Genomic DNA, 21888 nt, shown 5'->3' on the forward strand with positions numbered 1-21888 from the left:
TCATTATCATCTATATAGGACGTTTTAGCGGCGCATTAAAAACGCGTATTGTAGTCCGCTCAATTTTTACCGTTCAATATTAGAGCATATTGAACGAATCGCATAGACCAACGTATTAATTCCCCATAGGCTACCGTTGTTACTTGCCGTTCAAGATCACACGATATTCAATTCTGTCATGTCTCGTTTATTGCGTGAGCGCTTGCTGAATGCGCAAACGCTTGCTACTAGTGCGCGTCATTTTGTTACATTTTTCACAAGCGCGCAAATATCTTGCTAGTTGTTTGTTTCATACACAGTTTTAGGGGCTTCCCCTTTTCAGCGCTGGGATAGGACTGCCGAGTCAACTTCAAAGACGAGTAGAAGCCGGGTAATTTTGTGCAGTTCATGGTTGCTCTACTTGATTGTATAGATGATAATAATTATATTGGATGGCCTTGATTCATGGAATACCAGGGAATATTGCACCCGTTAGAGTCAATATTGCACTCATCTTCGATTCGTGCAATATGGCCCTAACTCGTGCAATATTCCCTGGTATCCCATTCATAGCCATCCAATATAATATAAATATTACAATGGCATAGGGGCCTAACATGCAATATTGTTCTCCTTCCTCTCTTTTTCCTTCTTCTTGTTCTCCTCCACCATCTCCTCCAAATTCTCAGTCTCCTCCTCCTCCTCCTTATTTTCTTCTTCTACTTCTTCTTCTTCTTCTTCTTCTTCTTCTTCTTCTTTTTCTTCTTCTCTCACGACAGGCCACCATGTGATGTTACTGCAGACCGAAAGATCAGTCTGTAGTTATCGTCAGGGATATAAATCGGCGGAGATTACGTTTGGATCATTGATCTCTATGTAACTATGGTCTGGCTTCGCGGAATGTCTCTCGGAGAAGAACCATAAAAGTTTTTTTTTTGTGGTTATATAACTCCTCTGGACAGACTAATATTCTGTCTACGTTTTGATAGCTATTCATATATACGACATGCTTACCCATGTCCTTGGGCCAAGGTCTAAATTCTGTGGTCGATGAAAATGGGGCGAATAGTTACAGGGCCGAATTAGTTGGAGCGACTTATACCTAAATGTATGGCATTCCTGCGCAAGTTGAAGCTCGCATTGACTTCTCACACACTGTAGCTGTATGCGTCGCACTCTGTGTGTACTGTATCAGAGTGTTGATCGATGGGTTGAACTGAAAAAACGACGCAGAGTTCCATTTCTACATCTACATACAGACGCAGACAATACAGTCAAGAAATTGATTCTAGAGACATGTGTGCCGCGTAAAGTAAACGGCCAAGTAAACTCCATCATGAATAGGGGGTAAGTTACAGTATGTTGATGTATGACAGAGTTGAAACGCTAAACCGTAATAAAACGTAGTGTCGCATAACAGTCATTGCATTGGATTGGGATATCACTTCAAGTTACAACCTGCACTCAAAATCAAATGACTGGCTGAATGATGACAATGATGCTATGGTTGATCTCTGACTCTAGCAATTACTGTGTCTGTAGTCTTACTTGTAACGTTAACATAATACAAGTTCTTGTAAAGTTTTAGCATCTGCTTCCATGTTAATGTTGGTCATCTTCTCTGCCCTCAACCCACCAAGATGCAAACTTACGTTAGATGTCTAACTGTTACACTTGTGTTGTGTATAATCTTGCAATTTGTGCCATGAAGAAAGAAAATAACCAACAGGAATTTCAACATGCAAGCAGATGCTAACTTATAGGCCTGGACAACTTGGTTGGGTATCCAATAGTAATACATCAACACCCTAATGTTTTTCTGTCAATGGAAACTTAAAATATCTCACAATTTGCCTGAAATTTTACTCACATGTAAAGTCGTAATATGAGTCTATGCGATTTGTGGTATAGTAAGGGGATTAGATCTCGCAGAGGGACTTGATGGTCGCGCATAGCGAAACTGCGTATAGCAAGCAATATTATGCGTGGTACTAAGTCAGTAAGTGCAAAATTTGCCGATACGCCCATGGAATAAACATACCTGACAACCACTAAACGTGAGAAGGAAACAGGTAACTGAGGTAAGAAATTTTGATTTCAAACAATTTTTTTCACTAAATTTCCAATTTTTTACCTTGTAATTTACCTACCTTGGCTTAAAATCTGTTTTAAGGATGTTGTAGCCTAGACGTGTCGTCTCGCTTGTCTCGTTCGTAGCCGATAGAATTCGTAATTTGTTCAATCGATCGTTTATAATATTCTACGAAAGCCGAAGCACGTTTAACTGCAGAGGGGCAGACACTTTCATGCATGAAACTACATAGGGCAGCTGCGCGACCTTTATATACCCCGAGAATTGAACGCAGAAATTCAAGTCCGACATACAAACGGCGACAGCGCACTACTCCGTCATTGTATCATCAGGAGATTCTGGGAGGTGATTTTTCTGCATTTTCGTGATATTTATTGAGAAATTCAGGTACGATTGTGGAATAATTCGATTATAAGAGCATCACAAACTTTTGAGCGCGATATCTAGACCCCTCAACCATACACGCTCCGGAGTCCAAGATAACTGCTTCGAACGCGTGGGGTGTTATTTTGACGCACTCAGTTGCACCGTAATTTTGAAACCGACACCCCTTCTCTCTATTGTGGAATGTGTGAAATGCATAATGCTTTTCCAAAGTGCACTTATAATCTACGACTACGGTATCATTGTTTTGCTGTTGATCCTGTTTATTATTGGGTTTTTTAGTAATATTTGGACATCTTTTTAATCACCAGTGAAGAATGCAAAAGCCAAAACCACTGCGCGTACAATGTAGTCTCATGCATGAATGTTCGTTCTGAATGTGCAGTGCTATAAATAGATTTTAGAGTGGTGTCGGTTTCAGTGTGCAGTGTCGATGTGTTGGACACCTACCAGGGTACCATACTAATCAAATGATGGTGTTACTGGGAGAAAGTGTTTCCCTATAAACAATTCCCTTTGTAAAGTTTAGGGTCTATGTAATGAATGTACATTATACAATTTGAATTAAACATACAAGCAAGCCATCAAAAAAAAAAAAAATGATATGCTCAGGTCACATGCTCAGATTACATGTAAATGAAGTGGAAGAGGATTTCTACTTTGTGAATGAATACTGGTATTGCATTAATACAAAACTTGTTTGAATTGCTCTTTCAGGGAGGGGCTGAGGATTGCAGCTGCAGCAAAGTCTGGAAAGCTGGGTATCTACATGTTTCAAGGTAAGTTTTCCAAAAATGGTTCATTTTCTAAAGGCTAATGCATCAGCTGTGGTTTAATGCTAGTACTGTAGGAAGAGCGCCATATGTAAATCGACTTGCTGTCGAACCAGTGGCATGGTAAAAAATGGTATACTCTTTACAAGGTAGAGAAAATGTAATAAGTACAATCCAATTGATGGTCTACAGTAACCGTACAGATGAGAGCAAATGCTGAGTACAAGGTATTTGCATACAGTAATAGCTGATTATGTTAAAAAAGAAAAAAGGTGTTGTGCGAATAAACCTTGCCAAGATCCTCAAAATGAATACAGATTAGCCATAAGTTGTTTTGATAAGATTTTGATAAGAGTATCACTGCGTGATTACAGGACATGTAGAATTGTGTGCAGGGTTCAATATTCTTGACTGTTCATATAATTAAGCCGAAGTAATGAGCTGTTCCAATACCATAACTGTCTGTAAGAATTACATACTCTGCTTGAGTATCACAAACTGAGAAAAAGGATTTTAACAGATATTTCAACAAAGATGTAGAATTCAATTTCCTCTACTTTTCTTTCTTTAAATGTTTTGGCAGCATTTGTAAAATTCAATTTGGTAGATCTTTAAGGAATTTCAATTTACATTCTCACCTCAATTATGATTCATGTAAATGGAAAACAAACCTTTACAGTACCTCGTTTTAATCGCTAGCATCTGCCCAGGGAAATTTCATTTAAAGATGTTCAAACTCAACCTTTCTGAACAGTAATGAGGCAAATACTTAAAAGTCTCATAGAAGCCTCATACAGTGTGATGAAAAAATCTCTTTCATGTCCTTACCAGTGGCCCATACGAGCTGCCCCTTTTTAGAAGCTAGTAGGTCTCCAGTTCTAGTGTATTTTACCAAAGAGATCAGACTACAATTTTTTTGTTTTGTTTTAGCAACTGATCATATTCCTATCATGCTTGCACTATTTAACAAATTCATGAATGTATGATTTCTTTGCAGAACCCAAGCAGAAGACAAAGAAGGTAATCAGACGAAGCATTTGTTACGTATACCTGAATACCTGTACCAACATGCATACTTGAAAGAATGTGAATTTTTTTTGTTTGATTTAATATCATTTGATAGCACAACCTTTAGCAAGTCTGACTGTATAATGGGTCTTAATAACTGTTTTATTGTAACAGTATGGAATAGTATTTTGTGAAATGTAACATTGAAACTACACATACAATGTAACTACAATATACGTTATTACATTCTTGAAATGGAGCTGCAGAATATGTCAAAACAGAGATATGTTTTATGACACATCATTGCCAAAACTACTTTTCTCTGTATATATCGTACAAGTGACCTATCTGTCATGACTTTTCAAATTTCATAGAACAGTTGTAAAGCTTTTAAAAAATAACCAAAAAGTTTGTGGGAAATACTGTATAACATTTTAACAAGAAATTTTTGCATGCATGAAGTTTTCATGAATTTCTTGAGGAGCCAAGATTCGCGAGAGTTGAATGCGCACGAAAGCATTTGTCTCCGCAGTGCTAGAATGCCAGTGAACATTTCAAGATGATTCTAAAATGCGATATATATATATTTTTTTTTGCTGAAGTTTCATAAATTTTTTCTTTCACGTCTTCGTAGGTAATATTGATATGCTTTTTACTTGTGTCTGTACTCAATCCCTTTTATAGTTTGGTTACAAGTCCAAGACCCAGGCATATCCTGTTCGCAAACAGCTGCCAGGAAATGTTGAAGGAACCAAACAGCCACCAAGCAAGGCAACTGGAGGCAAGGCGCAGGAGAGATCAGCCAACACTAGAGCACTTCAGCAGAGAGTAGCTCACCATGGACAAAAAACAGACTCTCGGACGGCCAACAAAGACATCACGAGACAGCAGCCTGCAGGAACTCAGCGCCAGAGGCCAAGAGCTGGTGAAGGAAGGACGGCAAAGAACGCTGGAGTTGAGGGCGATAAGCAGAGAAAGGTGAAGGGGGCAGACACAGTGACCCTTACACAGGACCAGCTGAATATGATCCTGAAGACCATCGACTCATCGAAAGATGCCTCTGGATCTATGAGTATTTCAATAGGTGAGATGAGTCACTGGTGGAGACCAGTGTTCTTACTTTTTGCATCATGGTGGCATTCACTGCAGTTGGCTACTTTGGCTCCATGGAACATAGCTTCAGTTGTTCTGTTTTTCGCAGTTCAATGGTTTCTACTCATCTGATACACATTTTTCCCTCTTACTACTTAGTGCACCATTTGGGCAGTTTGTGTAATGATTTCTGTTTTTTATTGCATAGGTGAACTTTGTAGAATGTTATGCCTGTGAGTATAGTATGTATTTGTGCACAGTGTACACCATTTGACAGGGTTTACTCTTATACTTTAGCTGGATTTTTTTTTTGTCACTCTCCAAAATCAACAGTCTAATGTAGAGCTCATGGACATTGCTCTCTGCTCCTCTTCTATAAGAATTGGCTAAGGGGGGGGGGGGGGAGGGGTAAGGTTGTGGATGATTTAAAGGACATGCTGACTGTCAGAATTGAAGATTCCTTCTGAGAATTGAAACAGAGACTATTGTTTGATGCAGACAGACCATTAATTGAACCAATTTAGTGCCTGAAAATGGGACCCCACAATGTCTGTTTTATTGCATTTAGACAACTTGATTTTCCTGTTTGACGTGTTATGACTTTGGAAAGTAGCATTGATAGATCAAGACCTGTTTTGCGGCTTTCGTAACCACTTGATGTGTCCGCATTTAGAGAGTCTCTGGAAAATGTCAATGTGAGAGCATATTTATCTTGTATAGTTCCGATAATCACATGAGAATGAATTTATACAAACTTCACAACAGATATTCTTTTGGCCACATTTGTTTGGATTCATAACACACTTTGATAGGCTTAGAATTCTATGTGCAAACACTGGTATTTCAATGCTCATGTTGTGATGAAATATTTCATGAAAAAAAAATATCAGAGAAAGGTAATGATTGTGTCCTTTCAGATGGAGGCACCCTCAAGGTAAATCATGATAAACCCAACAAGCAGGAGGAACCAATAAAGGACAGCAACAAAGTGGAAGAGTCCAAGGGTGGAGAGAACATCCTCGCACTGCTGCAAAATGGTCACAAGAGTGCAGAAGATGAAGGAGGAGGAGTAACCAGGTCCTCTCCTCAAGACTCCAACAAACATCAACTAGGAGGGGGCGTGTCAGAATCTAGGGGTGTGTCGGAATCTAGGGGTGTGTCAGATTCCAGGAGTGAAAAGGCAGCAGTGACTGCCACATCGGATACTACAAACCCAAAGATCTCCCCGAGAATTGGACAAGGGGACATAAATCGTAGCATTGGCATTGGTGAGCAGAGTGACCAAGCCCTCAAAGAGAAGAAAAGGCAACTGTGGAAACAGGAACTAGGTGAGTTTGGCAAACCGATGATAGAGACTTTTTGGTATCCTCATGAAGTATCTTGAGCCTTTGCAAATTCTGTGATATAGACTACACAGAAAACCGAAACTCTGTCACGTAATGATTGGATTGAATTCTATTTTCCTTGAAAATGTTCTTGTATTCACCACAAAGGTATGCCTTAGACTTGTATCCATCTGTATACATCCTTTGCATGTTACTCAAATCATGATACAGGACTCAAATCTCCAGGACCTCATTTCACAAAAGATGTTGGCCAGCAATTCTTGCTAGAATAGCAACTTCCCATACCAACAACCAATCAGGAAGCAGAATTCTTGCTATCCCGGCAAGAGTTGCTATCATAGCAACTTCGCATGGAATGAGACCCAGATCCCATCTCACACCTCTTTGCTACAGTCAATGTATGCGATTTATCTCTGTTAGTTTCACCACTCCTTTCTTGTTATTTGTTTGTATCTGTACAGTGGAAATCATATATGTGTGTCACAAACTTGCTAATTGCTATAACTGTATTCTCGGAAACTTTTCTATGCCACTTCTTACCCAAGATATTGTGGAGAAATGACAAATAGATAGTGAGACAAAATGTACACTTGGTTGAATGTACCTTGCATATGATAATCCTCAATGATCATTGATGATCTACAAGCATTAAAGGTATTGTGTACCATTGGGATCAGTGATTTAACATTTTTTCGAGATATCACATTTGATGCATATGTGTAGGTCAGTTGTATCACAAAACATCCTACCATATAAAAATTTTGCAATAAAGCCTAAAAATGTATGAAGAGATGTCACTGTTTTTCTCAATAAACCAAAACAGTAGATGGTTTATTCTAGAAACAATTTTATCATAACTATTGTTCACATTTTACATTTAAAGGTATTTAACATTGATTTTGCAGATTAACATTGTTGCATTGGTTGTTTCTATCCCTAACTTACATTTTAGATCTATTTTATATACCTTGGAAGTAGGCATTTAAAGTTAATAACTTATTTGCCTCTCGTTGACGTTATCATCAGGACGAAGAATCCACATTAGGACACAAGTATAGTGGCGCTGTACAGCAGTTGATGAACATGGACAGGCAAAGGACTCTTCTGGGTCAAATTGATCTTTTCTTAACAACCAAAATTTCGACAAGTTGGACTTGAAAGTGTTAATTGATGTACTCTCCACCACAGCAGATGGGAGGTTGTTCCAATCATTAATACATCTCTGAGAAAAGGATCCATGTCTAAGCTTTGAGTAAACTCTCTTCTTGGCAATCCTATATCGATGGCCACGGGTTCTACTATCAGTTGGATGGTCAAAGAAGTGTGCCGGATCAAGGTCATCTAGGCCATGCATTATTTTGTACATCTGAATCATATCTGCTCTATGGCGTCTGTAGGCAAGAGATGGCAATTTGAGATGTTGTAATCTCTTCTCATAACTCAGGTGTTGTAGCATCTGTATTTGGCGAGTTGCTCTACGCTGCACTTTTTCTATTTGTGTAATGTCTTTTTTCAACACTGGATGCCACACAGTTGAACAGTACTCAAGCCCGGGTCTGACGATTGCTTTGTATAAGTGCATAAAGCCTGTTCTGTCCAAATTAGAAAAAGTCCTGTTGATGATCCCAAGCTTGCGATTTGCAGCAGCACATACACTATCCACATGATGTGAAAACTTCAATTGTTTGTCAAATATTACACCAAGGTCTGTCTCAACTTCTACGGCAGGAATAGGTGTATTCTCGTCTGACATGTAGTAATTATAACGAGGATTACTTCGACCATAGTGGATGACCTTGCACTTCTCTTGATTAAATGGTAGTTGCCACTGTTGGGACCATTTTAAGAGTCTTGCCAGATCGGCTTGTAGATTTTCACCATCCAATGGAGAGCGAATTGGCGAGAAAATTTTCGTATCATCTGCAAATAGCTTGACTTCTGATGTAGTGTTACAAATAATATCAGGAATGTCATTTACATATAATAAGAACAATTTTGAAGCACAAAAGCTGGGATTTGGTTTCATCTGCAAATGATAAATAATGCCTTTAACTCCCATTTCCTTCACCCCACAAAAACAAACAATCAAATAAACAAACAAACAAACATAACAACAACAACAACAACAACAAACAGATGCTCAAATAGCAGAGAAGAAAGCTCTACAGGAGAAGGAGGGGAAGGGGAGACACAGGAGGTCAGACCAGCAGTCAGACTCAGTGGAAACCTGGAACCCATGGGGTCAGCCAGGGGGTGGAGCACCCCCTAGAAACTTCCAAAGTAGGAACACAGTACTACCACAGGTAAGGCATCAGCTGCGTCTCATTCCACTCATATACGCATAGCCATGAGGTTCTGATAGCTGCTTCAAAGTACTACGTAGAATACAAAATCCTTGTATCATCTAGATCTTAAAACACTTCTTGCTGTTTGGTGCTTCCCAATAGTACTGGTTAGTATAATGAGAACGTCTCATTGTTTATTTCAGTAACTTCTCACTCCTGTTATCAATATTTTATGATCTCTTTTTTACCTTTTGCCCATGAGGAATACCTGAACAGGATTTCAAGTTTGGAAAGAATTTGATACTTACAACTTTGTTATTGTGAAGTGTTAAAGACGTCAAAACTAGCATAAAATTACATATTGTCATGGTATCCTGGGCATGCATAACTAGTCTCATATAAGGGCATTTCTTTTCTATGTTGCCCAAACTAAGAAATATTGAATGCGGTCGCTTCGTTTGGTTTTCATATTGTCAATCTTGTCACTTTGAGTGTATAGACAAGTAGATAGTCTGTACTTTGTTTTTTGTTTGTTTGTGTGTGTCTGTGTGTTGCTAGGAAAGTGAAAGTCAGTCAAGTCCAAGGAGGGTAAAACCTGAGTCATCTTCCTCAGAACCATTGAACCAGTCCATCTCTGGTCTAGGGTACATTGAGAGACAACAACATGTTCCAGCAGCCATGAGAAGCTCTTTCATTATTGGAGTAAGTAGAAAAATATGTCCTAAGAATGGCAATAAAACACCAAGAACATCAAATATAGTTACAATGATTTCTTTTATAGGGTTTTCTTATTTGCCATGGCATGGGCAGCTGATATGTTAAAGAAACATTGGTAGAGTCTTACTCATTTCTTGTTTAATTCTTTACCTTTGTTTGGTCTTTACCCTGTCATTTTGTTGGAATAAATGTCTTTTGCTGATGACATATCAATGTTTTAAATGCTACACATGAGAAATCCCCTTTCCTATTATCTGCTGCAGATCCTTTATTCTTCACATAAATTGTCAATTTTGAAAGCTTGTCTCTTTTAAACCCTTTGAGCATTGTCAGTTTGTTGTCAAGCTAGGTGTAATGATTTTTAAATCAAAATATTCAGAAAATCTTAACCTGTTTAGGACGAGTCCCGAGTATACTCGGGCAGGTGTTTATGGGAAATGTGTGTTTTACCAAAAGCAGCCCGTCCTCAATGGGTTAATGATAAGGGGGAAGAAGCTCTTAGTGTTGTTGATTGGTGACATTAGTTCTACTTTTTTTTTTTGAAAATAGTAATTGAGGTAGAAAGTAAGTCCCGAAGTATTCATTTCTCACTGCACTAATATCTTGAATGTTAAACTAATCCTAACTGTCCAACAAATTTGTCTCACCAGAATTTGTATGAAAGTGGGATGGCGCCGGAATTTCCATTTGTGCATACAAAAGAGTTTTTGTTTTCATAATCTTCAAAAATGTCACTTGACAGTGCCTTGAAATCTGGAGACAAACTGATTGTGTGCAAACGTTTATTTCTCAGATGCAATGAGTGATGCCTCACAATTTCTCCTTTCATAGGCATAAAAGAGACATGCATTAAGGATATTAGATCAAATTGACTGCCAACCTGCCTGTAGTGACCACTCATCTATAAAGGCCACCTTCGTAGTGATGCGCGGTCACATAGATTCTATAATGCTCCCCGTGAGTGGCCACTGTACACATTGATTTAACTGTACACAAATATCTAGCAGTGGTCTGCCATGTTCATGTTTATCCTGATTTATTTTACACGATAGGGTTCAGCAGGACAGAGAACCGGGCACCACTATGACCAGGTCAGGCAGAGAGAGAAACAGCAGTGGCTAGAAGACTTAGGTGAGAGTTTGATGTTAATAGCACATTATACTAACACTGTAAGAATATGTGACCCGCTACAACAAAAGGATCCTAAAGTCACTGACGGGTGAGCCGAGAAAATCAAGTTTGAAGTCAGATCATCAAAATCCATCAAAACGTTCGGAATTCTGTTTTTGACATAATTTTGTAGTCTAATGTATCTTTTATCATATGCCGAAATTTCAAAGCTAAATGATCGAAGGAAAGGCAAGAATATAACAATTTTCTGGGCCATGATTTTCTGACTTTCAACGGAACAAATACATGCCCGAAGATTTGGATTTAGCGTCGCTGCTAGACTCCACCCCTAGCAAGGAGGGAGTGATCTCATTGGTCAGTGAGTGGCATCCTGGTTACTGATTGGTTGTGCATAGACCGCTGGCGCTAAGCTTGAATGAACAACACAGAGGTTGTTAGGAGCGTACATTTTACTGTCAAACGGTGAAAACTGTCTTGCTTCCCCTTGATCACGATAGCGTCGGAAGGAAGACTTTGAAGGCGGTTTTCTCGAAATGCTGATTTCTTAAACCACCCGACATGCGCTAGTAAAATCATTGATATCTCCGCAACCGAGTACTTTTATGAGTCATGTTATAAATTACATTAAAGTGGAAGAGTAAGGGAATAATGTCATGTCATTTTCAGAAAATTGTCCTCTCCCGACTTCTGGATCCTTTTGTTGCAGCGAGTCACATTATACAGTCAACCCTGCCTTGATCTCACACAAGTCTAAAACTTGGCTAAGTCAAAGATAAAGTCCACTCGGGAATATATAATATGCATGTGTTGATTATATTCAGATATGTATTGAAGAATTTTCTGTGGATCCTTTTAATCCATTGTGGGCAAGATTGACTGTACAGAATTTTTAAATGTTTGACGCCATTCGAGCAAAACTAAAACCATGTTTTCTGTAAAGGAGATGCTTTTTCATGACCTTATTTGTCTGCTTGATTTTCAAATGACAATATAGATTCTGTTTTTGCTTTTTGTTTAAAAGTCTTGTCATAATCTAAAGCCACATACATCTTCTGTTGCACTGCTTCTACCCAAAGAAAAGCAAAAGAGAGACGCAAAGGAGAGGAAAGATCGAGAGAAGCTTCGCCAGAGGGAAACTGACTCAGCAGTGATGCAGCACTGGGCTGAGCCAGTGGATCCTCCTCCAACCCATAGGGCGCCCTCTACTGTCTCCAGAGCCAGAGAGGTACGGCAGGATTCCATGTATTTTATGCATAGAGGCAAGCCTTTGCCTACATAGAATCCAAGATCCTTATCTCCATAGACCACTGATGTTATGTTTCAAACCTTTTGCACATTTGATCAAAAGTATTCCCCACTGGCAACTGGAATATTTGCCTCGTACTTACGTAAGGGAGCAATTAAGGATTGCTATAATTACAAAATGACATTTCCGACACATGCTATTTTGTGACAGAAGATGCTACAAATGTTATATGTCATTTCTTTGAAGTCTTGCCTCAGACTTTCATTGTCATCAAATCTTCTTAGTTTTGGGTGTGTATGTTTATTCATTTCATAGGCAATTCATAAAGCTTGATTAAATGTAAGTATGCCGTAATGGACTCACTGATTACTTACAATAATCAGATTATTGATTGATTATTGATTGATTGATTGATTATTGATTGATTATTGATTATTGATTGATTGCTTTAGAGGCAATCATGTTGACAGACATAATACGTGATTGACAAGTCACTCACTGCCCATCATGCAAGCTCGATATCTTACTAACCATCTCAACATGATATTTGTTGCTTCCATATAGGTGCAGGATGACTTCGGCGTGATGAGCAGGACTGGAACAGACAGACCAGAGCAGGTGGAACAGCCAAAGAGTGCCCCTCAAACTGCAGCCCGATCCTCGCCCTCCAATGGTGACGACCAGTCAGTCAGGTTACTATCATCCTCTATTTCAATGCTCAAAAAGATGCTATCATCGTATAAAAAGCAGATGTATAGAGCATCTAATCAAGTAAAACCTTCCCAAATCAGACATCTTGTATGTGCCATTTTTTTTTTTCACTGTGTATTGATATTTTGAATTTGTGAGTCAAACTGATATTCCTTAAATTAACTACTTGCAAATATGTTATCTCCTGTAAAAGATACACTTTGTAATATCATCTACAACATGGGAAGTCACTTTCTCAAGAAGGGAGGGCACTCTTTTCTCATTCTGTTACTGTTATCAATTCCCTCATTTTCTTGGTACTCCTGTTTTGCCATATTACAAAATTACCAAAAATTGTGATATTTCCTGAATTTGTTTAATGGTTTGACTTTCTTCATCCTGGAAGATGTGTAAGATTATTGTGTAGATGAATCTTTATCAAGGGTCATAGACAAAGGGACATAAGTGATATTATGGAAGCATGGAAATGGCATCACAATCACATTTCAGCATTCCACAATTTACCGTGGCAGTTGCGCATCTGAGCAAGAGTGTGTATACGTTGTAGGTCTCAATTCTGTGAAACCTACTTTGTTGGTATGAGGCTTTGTGCTGTACATGATTTCATTGTGGTATTTGTCCCACGTAAATGTAGCTTGTCATGAAAGTGTCCAATGTGCAGGATGATGAAAGTTATTTTACTCATTGTAGCCTGTTCTTTTTCCAGGTTATAAGTGCTTTAAAGTGTTTGTATAGTTTTAGTGGAGACCTAATTTAAGGTTTCTAACATCTTTTTTTGTGTGAGATAATGAGAAACCTCTTATGAAATATGAAAGAGCATGTAACTCTATGAGGAATTCAACGTTTATTTGATGAAAATTGGTTTTGAAATGGCTGAGATATCCAAAAGAGAGCAATTCTAATAAAGTGTGGGACCCATACTTTATTACGTTCACTTTGTTTTACATTGTTTTTGGATGTTTCAGTCACTCCATACCCGACTTTCATCAAATAAACTTTGAATTCGTCTTATATCATAAGTGATTTCTTGGTATCTCGCAAAAAGTTAAAGCCCAATTCTCATCTCCACCAATACTGTACTATCCCTTTAAGTGGAATCCTAGTCTGTCTTATCACCAAGTTTCACTAAGCACAGGATGTGAGCGAAAGTGCTTACCTTTATAGTTACTGACTATTAATAGCAATTTTGTCTTCGTTTTCACTTTCAGGATGCACATACGACCTTCCAACACACTTGTCGATCCAGCAGAGTTAGACAGACGGGAGCAACAGGCAAAAAAGCATAGAGAGCACATAGTAAGTTTTCTCTTCATTGAAATGAACCCGTACATTACTAGTGGCAAGTATGCATTAATAGATGTCAATGATATCTCAGAGTTGTGGTGCTGTCAGGGTTAAATTGGAACAAGAAACAGTTTTGATATCTGATACAGTGCACTCCCGTTAAAAGAACATGGTTATAACGAAATTCCGTTACAACGAAATAAAAATTCAGGCTGTAACATTATCTGCTCTATGTATTTTTATTGTTTATTTGTTCGGTTATAATGAAATTTTGATATAACGAAAGAAAACTGCCGGTCCCGAGGACTTTATTATAACTCAAGTCCACTGTAATATCAATAGACCATTTTGTTGACATGTTCAAATCCCACACATGAATCTTCACAAATTCTATCAATCTGAAGAAGGAAGGTTGAGATCAGGCATGCCTGACTTAGAAGCTGCATATATGCACACATGTGCAAAATACATTTTGGATGATGCATTATTGGAAAGTGGTAATTCAGGTGTACTTTAAAGGTCATGTTTACCTTTGGGAGCAATGATTTAATAAGAAATTTTCAAGATATCGCTTTTGATGCATATACTTAGGTCAGTTGTATCACAAAACATCCTACCGTATATAATTTTTGCAAAAAACCTTAAATATAGGGAGATATTACTATTTTTCTCATTAAACCATAACTGTAGATGGTTTAGTCTGGAAACATTTTTATCATAACTAGTGTCACATTTTGTACACTTAAAAATACTTAACATCGATTATACTGGTTCAAATTTTTACATTGGTTGTTTCTATCCCTAACTCACATTTTACAACTATTTTGAAGCACTAATGCTGGGTTTTTGTTTCATCTGCAAATGGTAAATTATGCCTTTAATTCACTGCAGGGCTATGGTTAAAATTTGTCTATGTTTGAAATGTGCTTGTATCAGTCAAACCATCATCCATCCTCTTGTTGCTAGGCTGCAGTCAAGGCCCAGGTGGAAGAGAAGCAGCGCTTGAAGCGGGAGGCGGAGGAGCAGCGTCGCCGGGAGGAGGCCGAGGAGGAGCGTCGGCTGGCAGAGGAGAGGGACCGCCTCACCCGTCAGTTTGAGATGGAGCAGGACAAGCAGAGGCAGAAGGAGGAGGCGGCCGCGGCCAAACACCGCGCCCTGGTGGAAAGCATGCAGGCAGCTCATGATGAGGCGATGAGGAGCAGACAGGAGGAACGGCTGAAGAAGCTACAGAGGCAGGGTCATGATGTGTCCAACCTGAGGAGGAGCTGGGATGGTGAGAGGTCTTGGGTATTGCACCCACTGCTCAGAAATCTCGGTTCACTTACTACTGCATCTCGTAGAATCCTGCACAAGTTTACAGGGAGATTTTATTTGTTGATTTTGTTTGTTTGTGTGTGTTCATTAAAATCATCTAAATATATCTTTTAATCTCTATCAAATAAATTATGACATGAGAATATGTTGTTTTCATTTTCAATTGATAGACTCATACTCTTAAATGCTTAGTTGCTGTTTTTTGATGTGATAGGCCTGGTAATTGTCTTAATTTCAATTTTTCTTTGTTAGTTCTTTATTGGTTCAGACTCTGCAGAGCAAATGAAAACTCTGAAGTATGTATCTTGACACACAGCGTTTTTATTCTAAGATGGTTTGATATTCATTTGTATAGAAAAACATACCTTCCCCAGCCATCATACAGTACAGGGGCAAGTGCAGTATCAGTGTCTGATTTAATGCATTTTCCACACCCATAACTTTGTTTATTGTTCCTAGTCCATGTCTGTCAGTAGGCAGTAAGCACAACCTTTTGAATTCTTTCCACAAATGGAAGACAGTATGAGACTGGTGAGATTATTTTGTGCCCCTTGTGTGAATGGAAGTTACAGCTATGATGAGTTTGGCGGCTGGTCTAATTTCAGTGATTTTTTATTTCAGACAAGCCTTTGCCAAACAACTCTCCCAGACTACCAGCCCAATCATCAACAAGCACCCAACAGATTCCCCAACCCACGGCATCCGTCAAGTTTTCCCCTCGCCAGGACCCTAGCCCTCGGCTGGCTCACCCCGCTCACCCAGCCAGGGTTGAGGAGGAGGCCCAGGCTGTCAGACTGGCTTCCAGCAGCAGAGATGCTGCCACCTCCCCAATCAACGATGTCTCCACACAGACAGGTAAATTTCTATATCAATCCCACCAAGTAACTGCCTTTCCCCTAGATACACTTGTAGGTAATCATGTGTAGACTTGAAACATGAGGGTCCCATATGATAACATTGCTGGGATGACAAGACATTGTACCTCAAATTTTAGTGAAAATCACTTTTTTTGATTAATTGTCAGATAATCAGTTAAGTGATGTCCTGTCCAAATCCTAGCTGTCTTTACCTTAAATGAAGCCACTGTGGCATGTCAAAGGAAAGGTAATCCCACTTGTTTAAATGCTTTGGCTCCTATATTTTTGTGCTTCCCTGAACATTTAACATTTTTGAGATACAGACTGTAAGAGGTTTTGTCATCCCAACAGTCATAAAGAGTTGAAAATGATTGCTGTGTCTGCATGAGGCTTCCTGTAAACTCAAATTTCTCCTCATCTCCAGATAACAGAATATCACAGTCTTCCTGATTTTCAGACTCATTTTTGGCCATAGAGATGCTTGAAAAGCATAAGTTTCTCCCCAATGCTCTTTGGAATTTCCCTGATTTTGATGGGTGAACGTGGGCAGTCCTTTAGTGGTGTATTGAACAAATTGATAATAAATTTTGATTACCCGTACTTTGAACATGGGTCAAAGGAATAACTCTAGAAGCTGTTTATGTCAATGGGTGCAGTCTCTTTTGGTGGCACACTCTGGACCTTTTTGCCAGGTGATCCAATGCGTCACACTTTCCAGCTGGGTTCAGCACAGCGTAGTTCACCTTTAAAGCATTTAGTCCTATCTCAAGGCTCATGTTAGCTTCCTCTGACTGCTGTGAAATGTTGGCCAGAATACACCTTGCAAGTTAAAGTGATTCCTCTTTTTTTTTTTTACCCCAAATGCATCATATCAATGATATGAGTGTAGCAGGGTTGTTTCATCACTCTTACTTACATCAATGTAAAGGAAGGTTAAAGGCAGTGAATTTGCGGTAATACAATGTACTGTGTTAGAGCCTTCACGCCTTCACATCATGTTAGCACAAATAGTACATTCCAAAAGACTGTTCCCTTTATTCTTATCAAAATGCGTAGCAGTGAATGTTGCTAACACTAACAGTAAAAAATGCAAGACAGTGAACTAAATTATGTGCTTTGATGTGAAATGGCAAACGTGAACATGTTTTTCAATGTTCACTTGTACAAAAACAACACACTAATATCTATCCATCTCTGTATAACTTCGCAGAAATGCCCTCAGAGTATATCTCGCCACGTCTGATTGAGGCACTGCGACTGGCAAGTGCGGGAATCGAGTATAAACCCTCCAAAGGAGAAAAAGCAAAAGACAGCAAGAAGACCACCGGAGTGAGCAATGTCCAGAAAAAGAAAGATAAAGGAGCAAAGGACTCTGTTAGAGGAGAAGTAAATCCAGATGATACGAATGGCAAAAAGAGGAGGGAAAGCAACACCAGCAAACCCAAGTGGGGCCAGCCGGCTCAACGGAAGAAGAAGATGAGCAACTCTGACAAGGACCTATCAATTGACAGGCAGAAGCGAGAGGAGAGACTGAGAAAGAGGCAGGAGGAGTTACTGGCAGCACAGGAGAGGAATGCTCCAAGACGGCAGCCTAAACAAACTCGCTTGGCCCGGGAAACCCCCGAGACCGATAGACATGAGACGCAGACAAAGCTCATCCCCAAGTCATCCAGTCGGCAAGAAGGGGTGGAGGAGAGAGGACAGCAGGGAAGCCAGCTCAAGAAGGATGTCCTTATGGCGCAGGAGAGAGCGGTTCCCAGGGATGTAACCAGACCAGCATCCAGTGAAGACAGCTATGGCACGCTGCCCGACACACCCCCACTGAGGAATGGCGATTTTGTTCCCTTCTTGAGGACTACGGATGACGCGTTGAGAGCTGAGACCATATCAGCCAGCCCGGCCCCTGACATAGTCATGCAGCATCAAACTCCAGTGGAGCCACCAAACACTAATGGTGTGGTGAGGGGAGAGGATCTCGTATCCAGATCACGGCAGTCACGACTGACAAACAGAGAAATGGTAATGTGGGAGTGTGACTTGGTGATAATAGTGATGTCATGTTATCTCCTTCCTACTCTCTCCTTCTCCCCTTTTCCTCCTGTCTGTTGTCTGTCTCTTTCTTTATCTCTCTCTATTATATGTTAGTGATGTACAAGACACTGTCACTCAGTGGCACAGAAAGATAACCTGCCCTAAAAATCCTACCTTTATGTTCAAACCAATTAAATGCAAATCTGTTGACCAGAAAAGGACTTTGGTACAAAGTTTATGCACTTTACTCATTTTCATTTGCAAAGATTTACAGAAGACAGAGTTTACTCTTGAAAGTTAAGAAGATAGTATGTTCAGTCACTGTGTGCTTTCTTTCCTAGTCATGACCTTTGCCCCGGGCTATATTGAACTGACTGGATCATTCAAACATGCACAGGTAGCAGAAGGAGATTTGTGATGTTTGTGGTTTTATATCTTTGAGTCTCACTTAAGAAACAAGAAAGGATGAGGTTTACGTTACTGAAATGGCATTATCACTTGGTTGTCCAGTGTCACTGAACCTCTCTTTTAGTTGTTTGCTTCTTGGCACCAATTTTTGCCAGGACGATGTAGTAGAAAGTTGTGCCTCTCAGGTAACAGTGAGGTATGCAAAATTCCGTAAAGCTCTGTGACAGTTCCTTTAAGTGCATAAACCTAAAAGTCATTTGACATCTGTACTTCATTGAAACTCCATACAGTGCCATGCTAGTGAAGTTTTGATACAACGCTGTTCATTAGTACTTGCTGAATTTGCCGGCTGACCTTTACCCTCCTCCTGACCTTTGCCCACAGGACCCATTGCTGAACCCAGACAGGTTGAAGGACAAAGAACACAGGCAGGAGCAGATCTTACTCCAGCTCTCCAATCTCAGACAGGTACTTACTACACACAGTGACTTTAACCCTTTCATCATCACAATCTGCAGATGGCATTGTATGCAGGAATAGGTCACTAGTGAACCTTGGAAGCATATTTTGCACTATAGAAAGTGATGTGATGTAAAGCGCTATGAAACATCTAAATGATGCCAAAACTGCTATATTGTATATTGTATTGAATAGATGAAACAGGTAATTGTTACATTGTAGCTGTTGTATGCACAGTGGAACCTCATTGTATTGAGGTTGGATATAGCAAGATACCTGATATAACAAGGTAATTTTACAGGTCCAATTCCTTTTGTATTTTATTGCTCTTATCATTGATATAATGTGATACCCTATATGAGGAAATTCCAGTGGTCCCAAGCAGCTTGTTAACGAGGTTCTTTGTATAATAATCTTTATCATTACTATAATTTTCATTATCACAATTGTTATTGTTATTGTTGTTGTAATTATCAGTACAGTCCAACCTTGATAATTTGGCCATCTCTTATCTGTACTTCTCTATCATCCAGTCGTGTTTATGTTTTTTAAGTGATTTCAATCTCAATTAAGCCTTGTGCTAAATAGATATGATAATCCAAACAGAAACACATTCTGAATTTTACAATATAATGTTTCAATTTCTGTAAAAACAGAAAAAAAGGGCTATGATTTTAATAGGCTAGCAAATATTACACCACTGATGCAGTGTACCACTGGGTCACCAGCTACATATACATGTACATAAATATTGTTTCTCTGATGTCTGGCTAAATCGCTTATTCGGACAAGCACCAGTACCGACATTGCCGGATAGGAGAGGTTGGACTGTGTTATCATTATTATCATCATTAATATCATGAATGTTCTTATTACAGCACTATCATGACCATCATTTCTTGATATCGAAAAATTCACAAATGTAGCAAGTGACAGAACTGATATTTAGCCATTCTGCTCTGCACATAGGGTCTCTTGATGAAGCAGCGAGAGATGGAAATAGGCTTGCCGAGTTCTCCACCTGTCATCATGTAGCCTCCACCGTCGGGCCCTCCATGAAACCCGAGTCCTGGCTGTACCGAAGCCCCTTGGAAGACAGTCCTCTGGAGTTCAAGTCAAGCGTTTTGAGTCTTCGAGAAGTTCATATACACACAAGGACTAAATACAGACAAACTTGAGTGCATCAAACATGTATGGACCAGTTGACCAAGGAAGAAGACTAATTTACTATCAATGTGAATATTGATACAGGAGCAGATACCTCCCTATAAATTTTCAGAGTGCAGTAGAACCTTGCTATAAAGGTCAGATACAGTCAAATCTGTCTATAGTGACCACCTGTCTATAGTGGCCACCTGCTGTATGCGACCACTAAATGCAATTGCACCCCCCCCCCCCCCCCCGAAAAAAGCCATGTTACAACCCTGTCTGTAGTGTCTACCTGTCTACAATGGCCACTTTTTTGTCTCCCTTGGGTGACCACTATAGACAGGTTTGACTGTATAACAAGACCCTCATAGCAAGGTGATTTTTTTTTTAAGATAATTTGCAGGTCCCAAGTCTTTATATTTCTTTGCTTTTGTACCCAGATATAGTGAGAAACCTGTTATGACAATATAATTGTTTTGTTTTTTCAATAGAAGGTTCCCCAGTATCTTTTTTTTTTTTTTTTAAAATGGGACAAATGGTATGTGATGAGAAATTTTATGTGACAAGATGCCATCATTGGAATGAAAAAGTTAACTTGATGTGAAACTATTTAGCCTCAGAGATCATAGGAAATACCTGTTTGCCCCCTCCCTCATTAAACACACACACACAAAAAAACAAAAAAACAAAAAAACAAAAAAACAAAACAAAACAAAAATATTCATACAGGTATCAACAAGCCCGACTACCTGTGTTGGCAATTAAGAAGGAATTGACTGTGTGTACAGCATAATATACAGTATATACAGTACATGCTTGTACAAATAGAAGCATATCTATGGTGTGTCATCTCCTTGCAGTGTACATTTCACTTTCAGTATCTTACTCCCTGGCCGTGTACTAAAGAGATATTAAAAGAGGAAAGCCTTCAGTGTTGCGTTAGAAAAAAGGAAACTCTACAAGCCCACGCTTTGGCAGACCACCAGATAGAAACATTGCCACGAAATTGCTCTTAGACATTATCTCTGTCCATTAAAAACAGACTCCATAAGATCTGTGCTCCAGTAAGATTTAGACACTGAAATCACTCTAAATCCTTGCTTCTCAACTGGTGGGCCGTGATATTGATCAAAAATGAAATAAAAAAGAATCATATTTCATCTTACTATGGGCAGCGAAATGATTTGTGGGAGTCAAAGTGGACCAGTCAGGCTTTCAAGTGGCCCTACTTTTCCTACTTTTTCCTACTTTTTTACTGCTGTCCCTACTTTTCCTACTTTTTTGCTCAAAATCCTACTTTTTCCTACTTTTTCCTACTTTTTTGGTGAAAAACCCCGCAAAAAAAAAAAAAGATGTGCAAGGCTACTTGAATAATTTATATTCAGAAATGATGAGTAGACTCTAGTTGCAGATTCTTAATGGTGGGGAGAGCCTCTTCAGCATGAAAGAGGGATAACACACACCAATCAACCACAAGACTGCTGCCAGCCTCAGCTTTTGCTCCTGCGCAGATGTGATTGATCCCTCTGATATTGCAGCCTAGGACTTGGAGCAGTGCTCAACCAGCTCTCATCATCGCTCAAAATTACCAGGCTCTCCCAGGAGCAAAAGTGAGGCTGAGG

General features: G+C 39.4%; 1 protein-coding gene across 1 annotated transcript; it reads left to right on the forward strand.

Annotated features, from left to right (window-relative positions):
* The first annotated feature begins 1315 nt into the window (after positions 1 to 1315).
* Positions 1316 to 20152, forward strand: LOC139744821 (uncharacterized). The gene is made up of 16 exons (XM_071655236.1): positions 1316 to 1326; positions 3173 to 3234; positions 4226 to 4248; positions 4921 to 5320; positions 6246 to 6656; positions 8811 to 8977; positions 9518 to 9661; positions 10729 to 10807; positions 11884 to 12032; positions 12618 to 12745; positions 13973 to 14060; positions 15015 to 15321; positions 15984 to 16217; positions 17430 to 18238; positions 19043 to 19126; positions 20087 to 20152. The coding sequence occupies exons 1-16, from the start codon at positions 1316 to 1318 to the stop codon at positions 20150 to 20152; spliced, it is 3162 nt and encodes a 1053-aa protein (XP_071511337.1).
* Positions 20153 to 21888: the final 1736 nt, after the last annotated feature.

This window comes from Diadema antillarum, unplaced genomic scaffold, assembly GCF_040938485.1.
Source record: "Diadema antillarum isolate AM-2024a unplaced genomic scaffold, OU_Dant_1.0 seq00001214_RagTag, whole genome shotgun sequence".
Lineage (NCBI taxonomy): Eukaryota > Metazoa > Echinodermata > Echinoidea > Diadematoida > Diadematidae > Diadema > Diadema antillarum.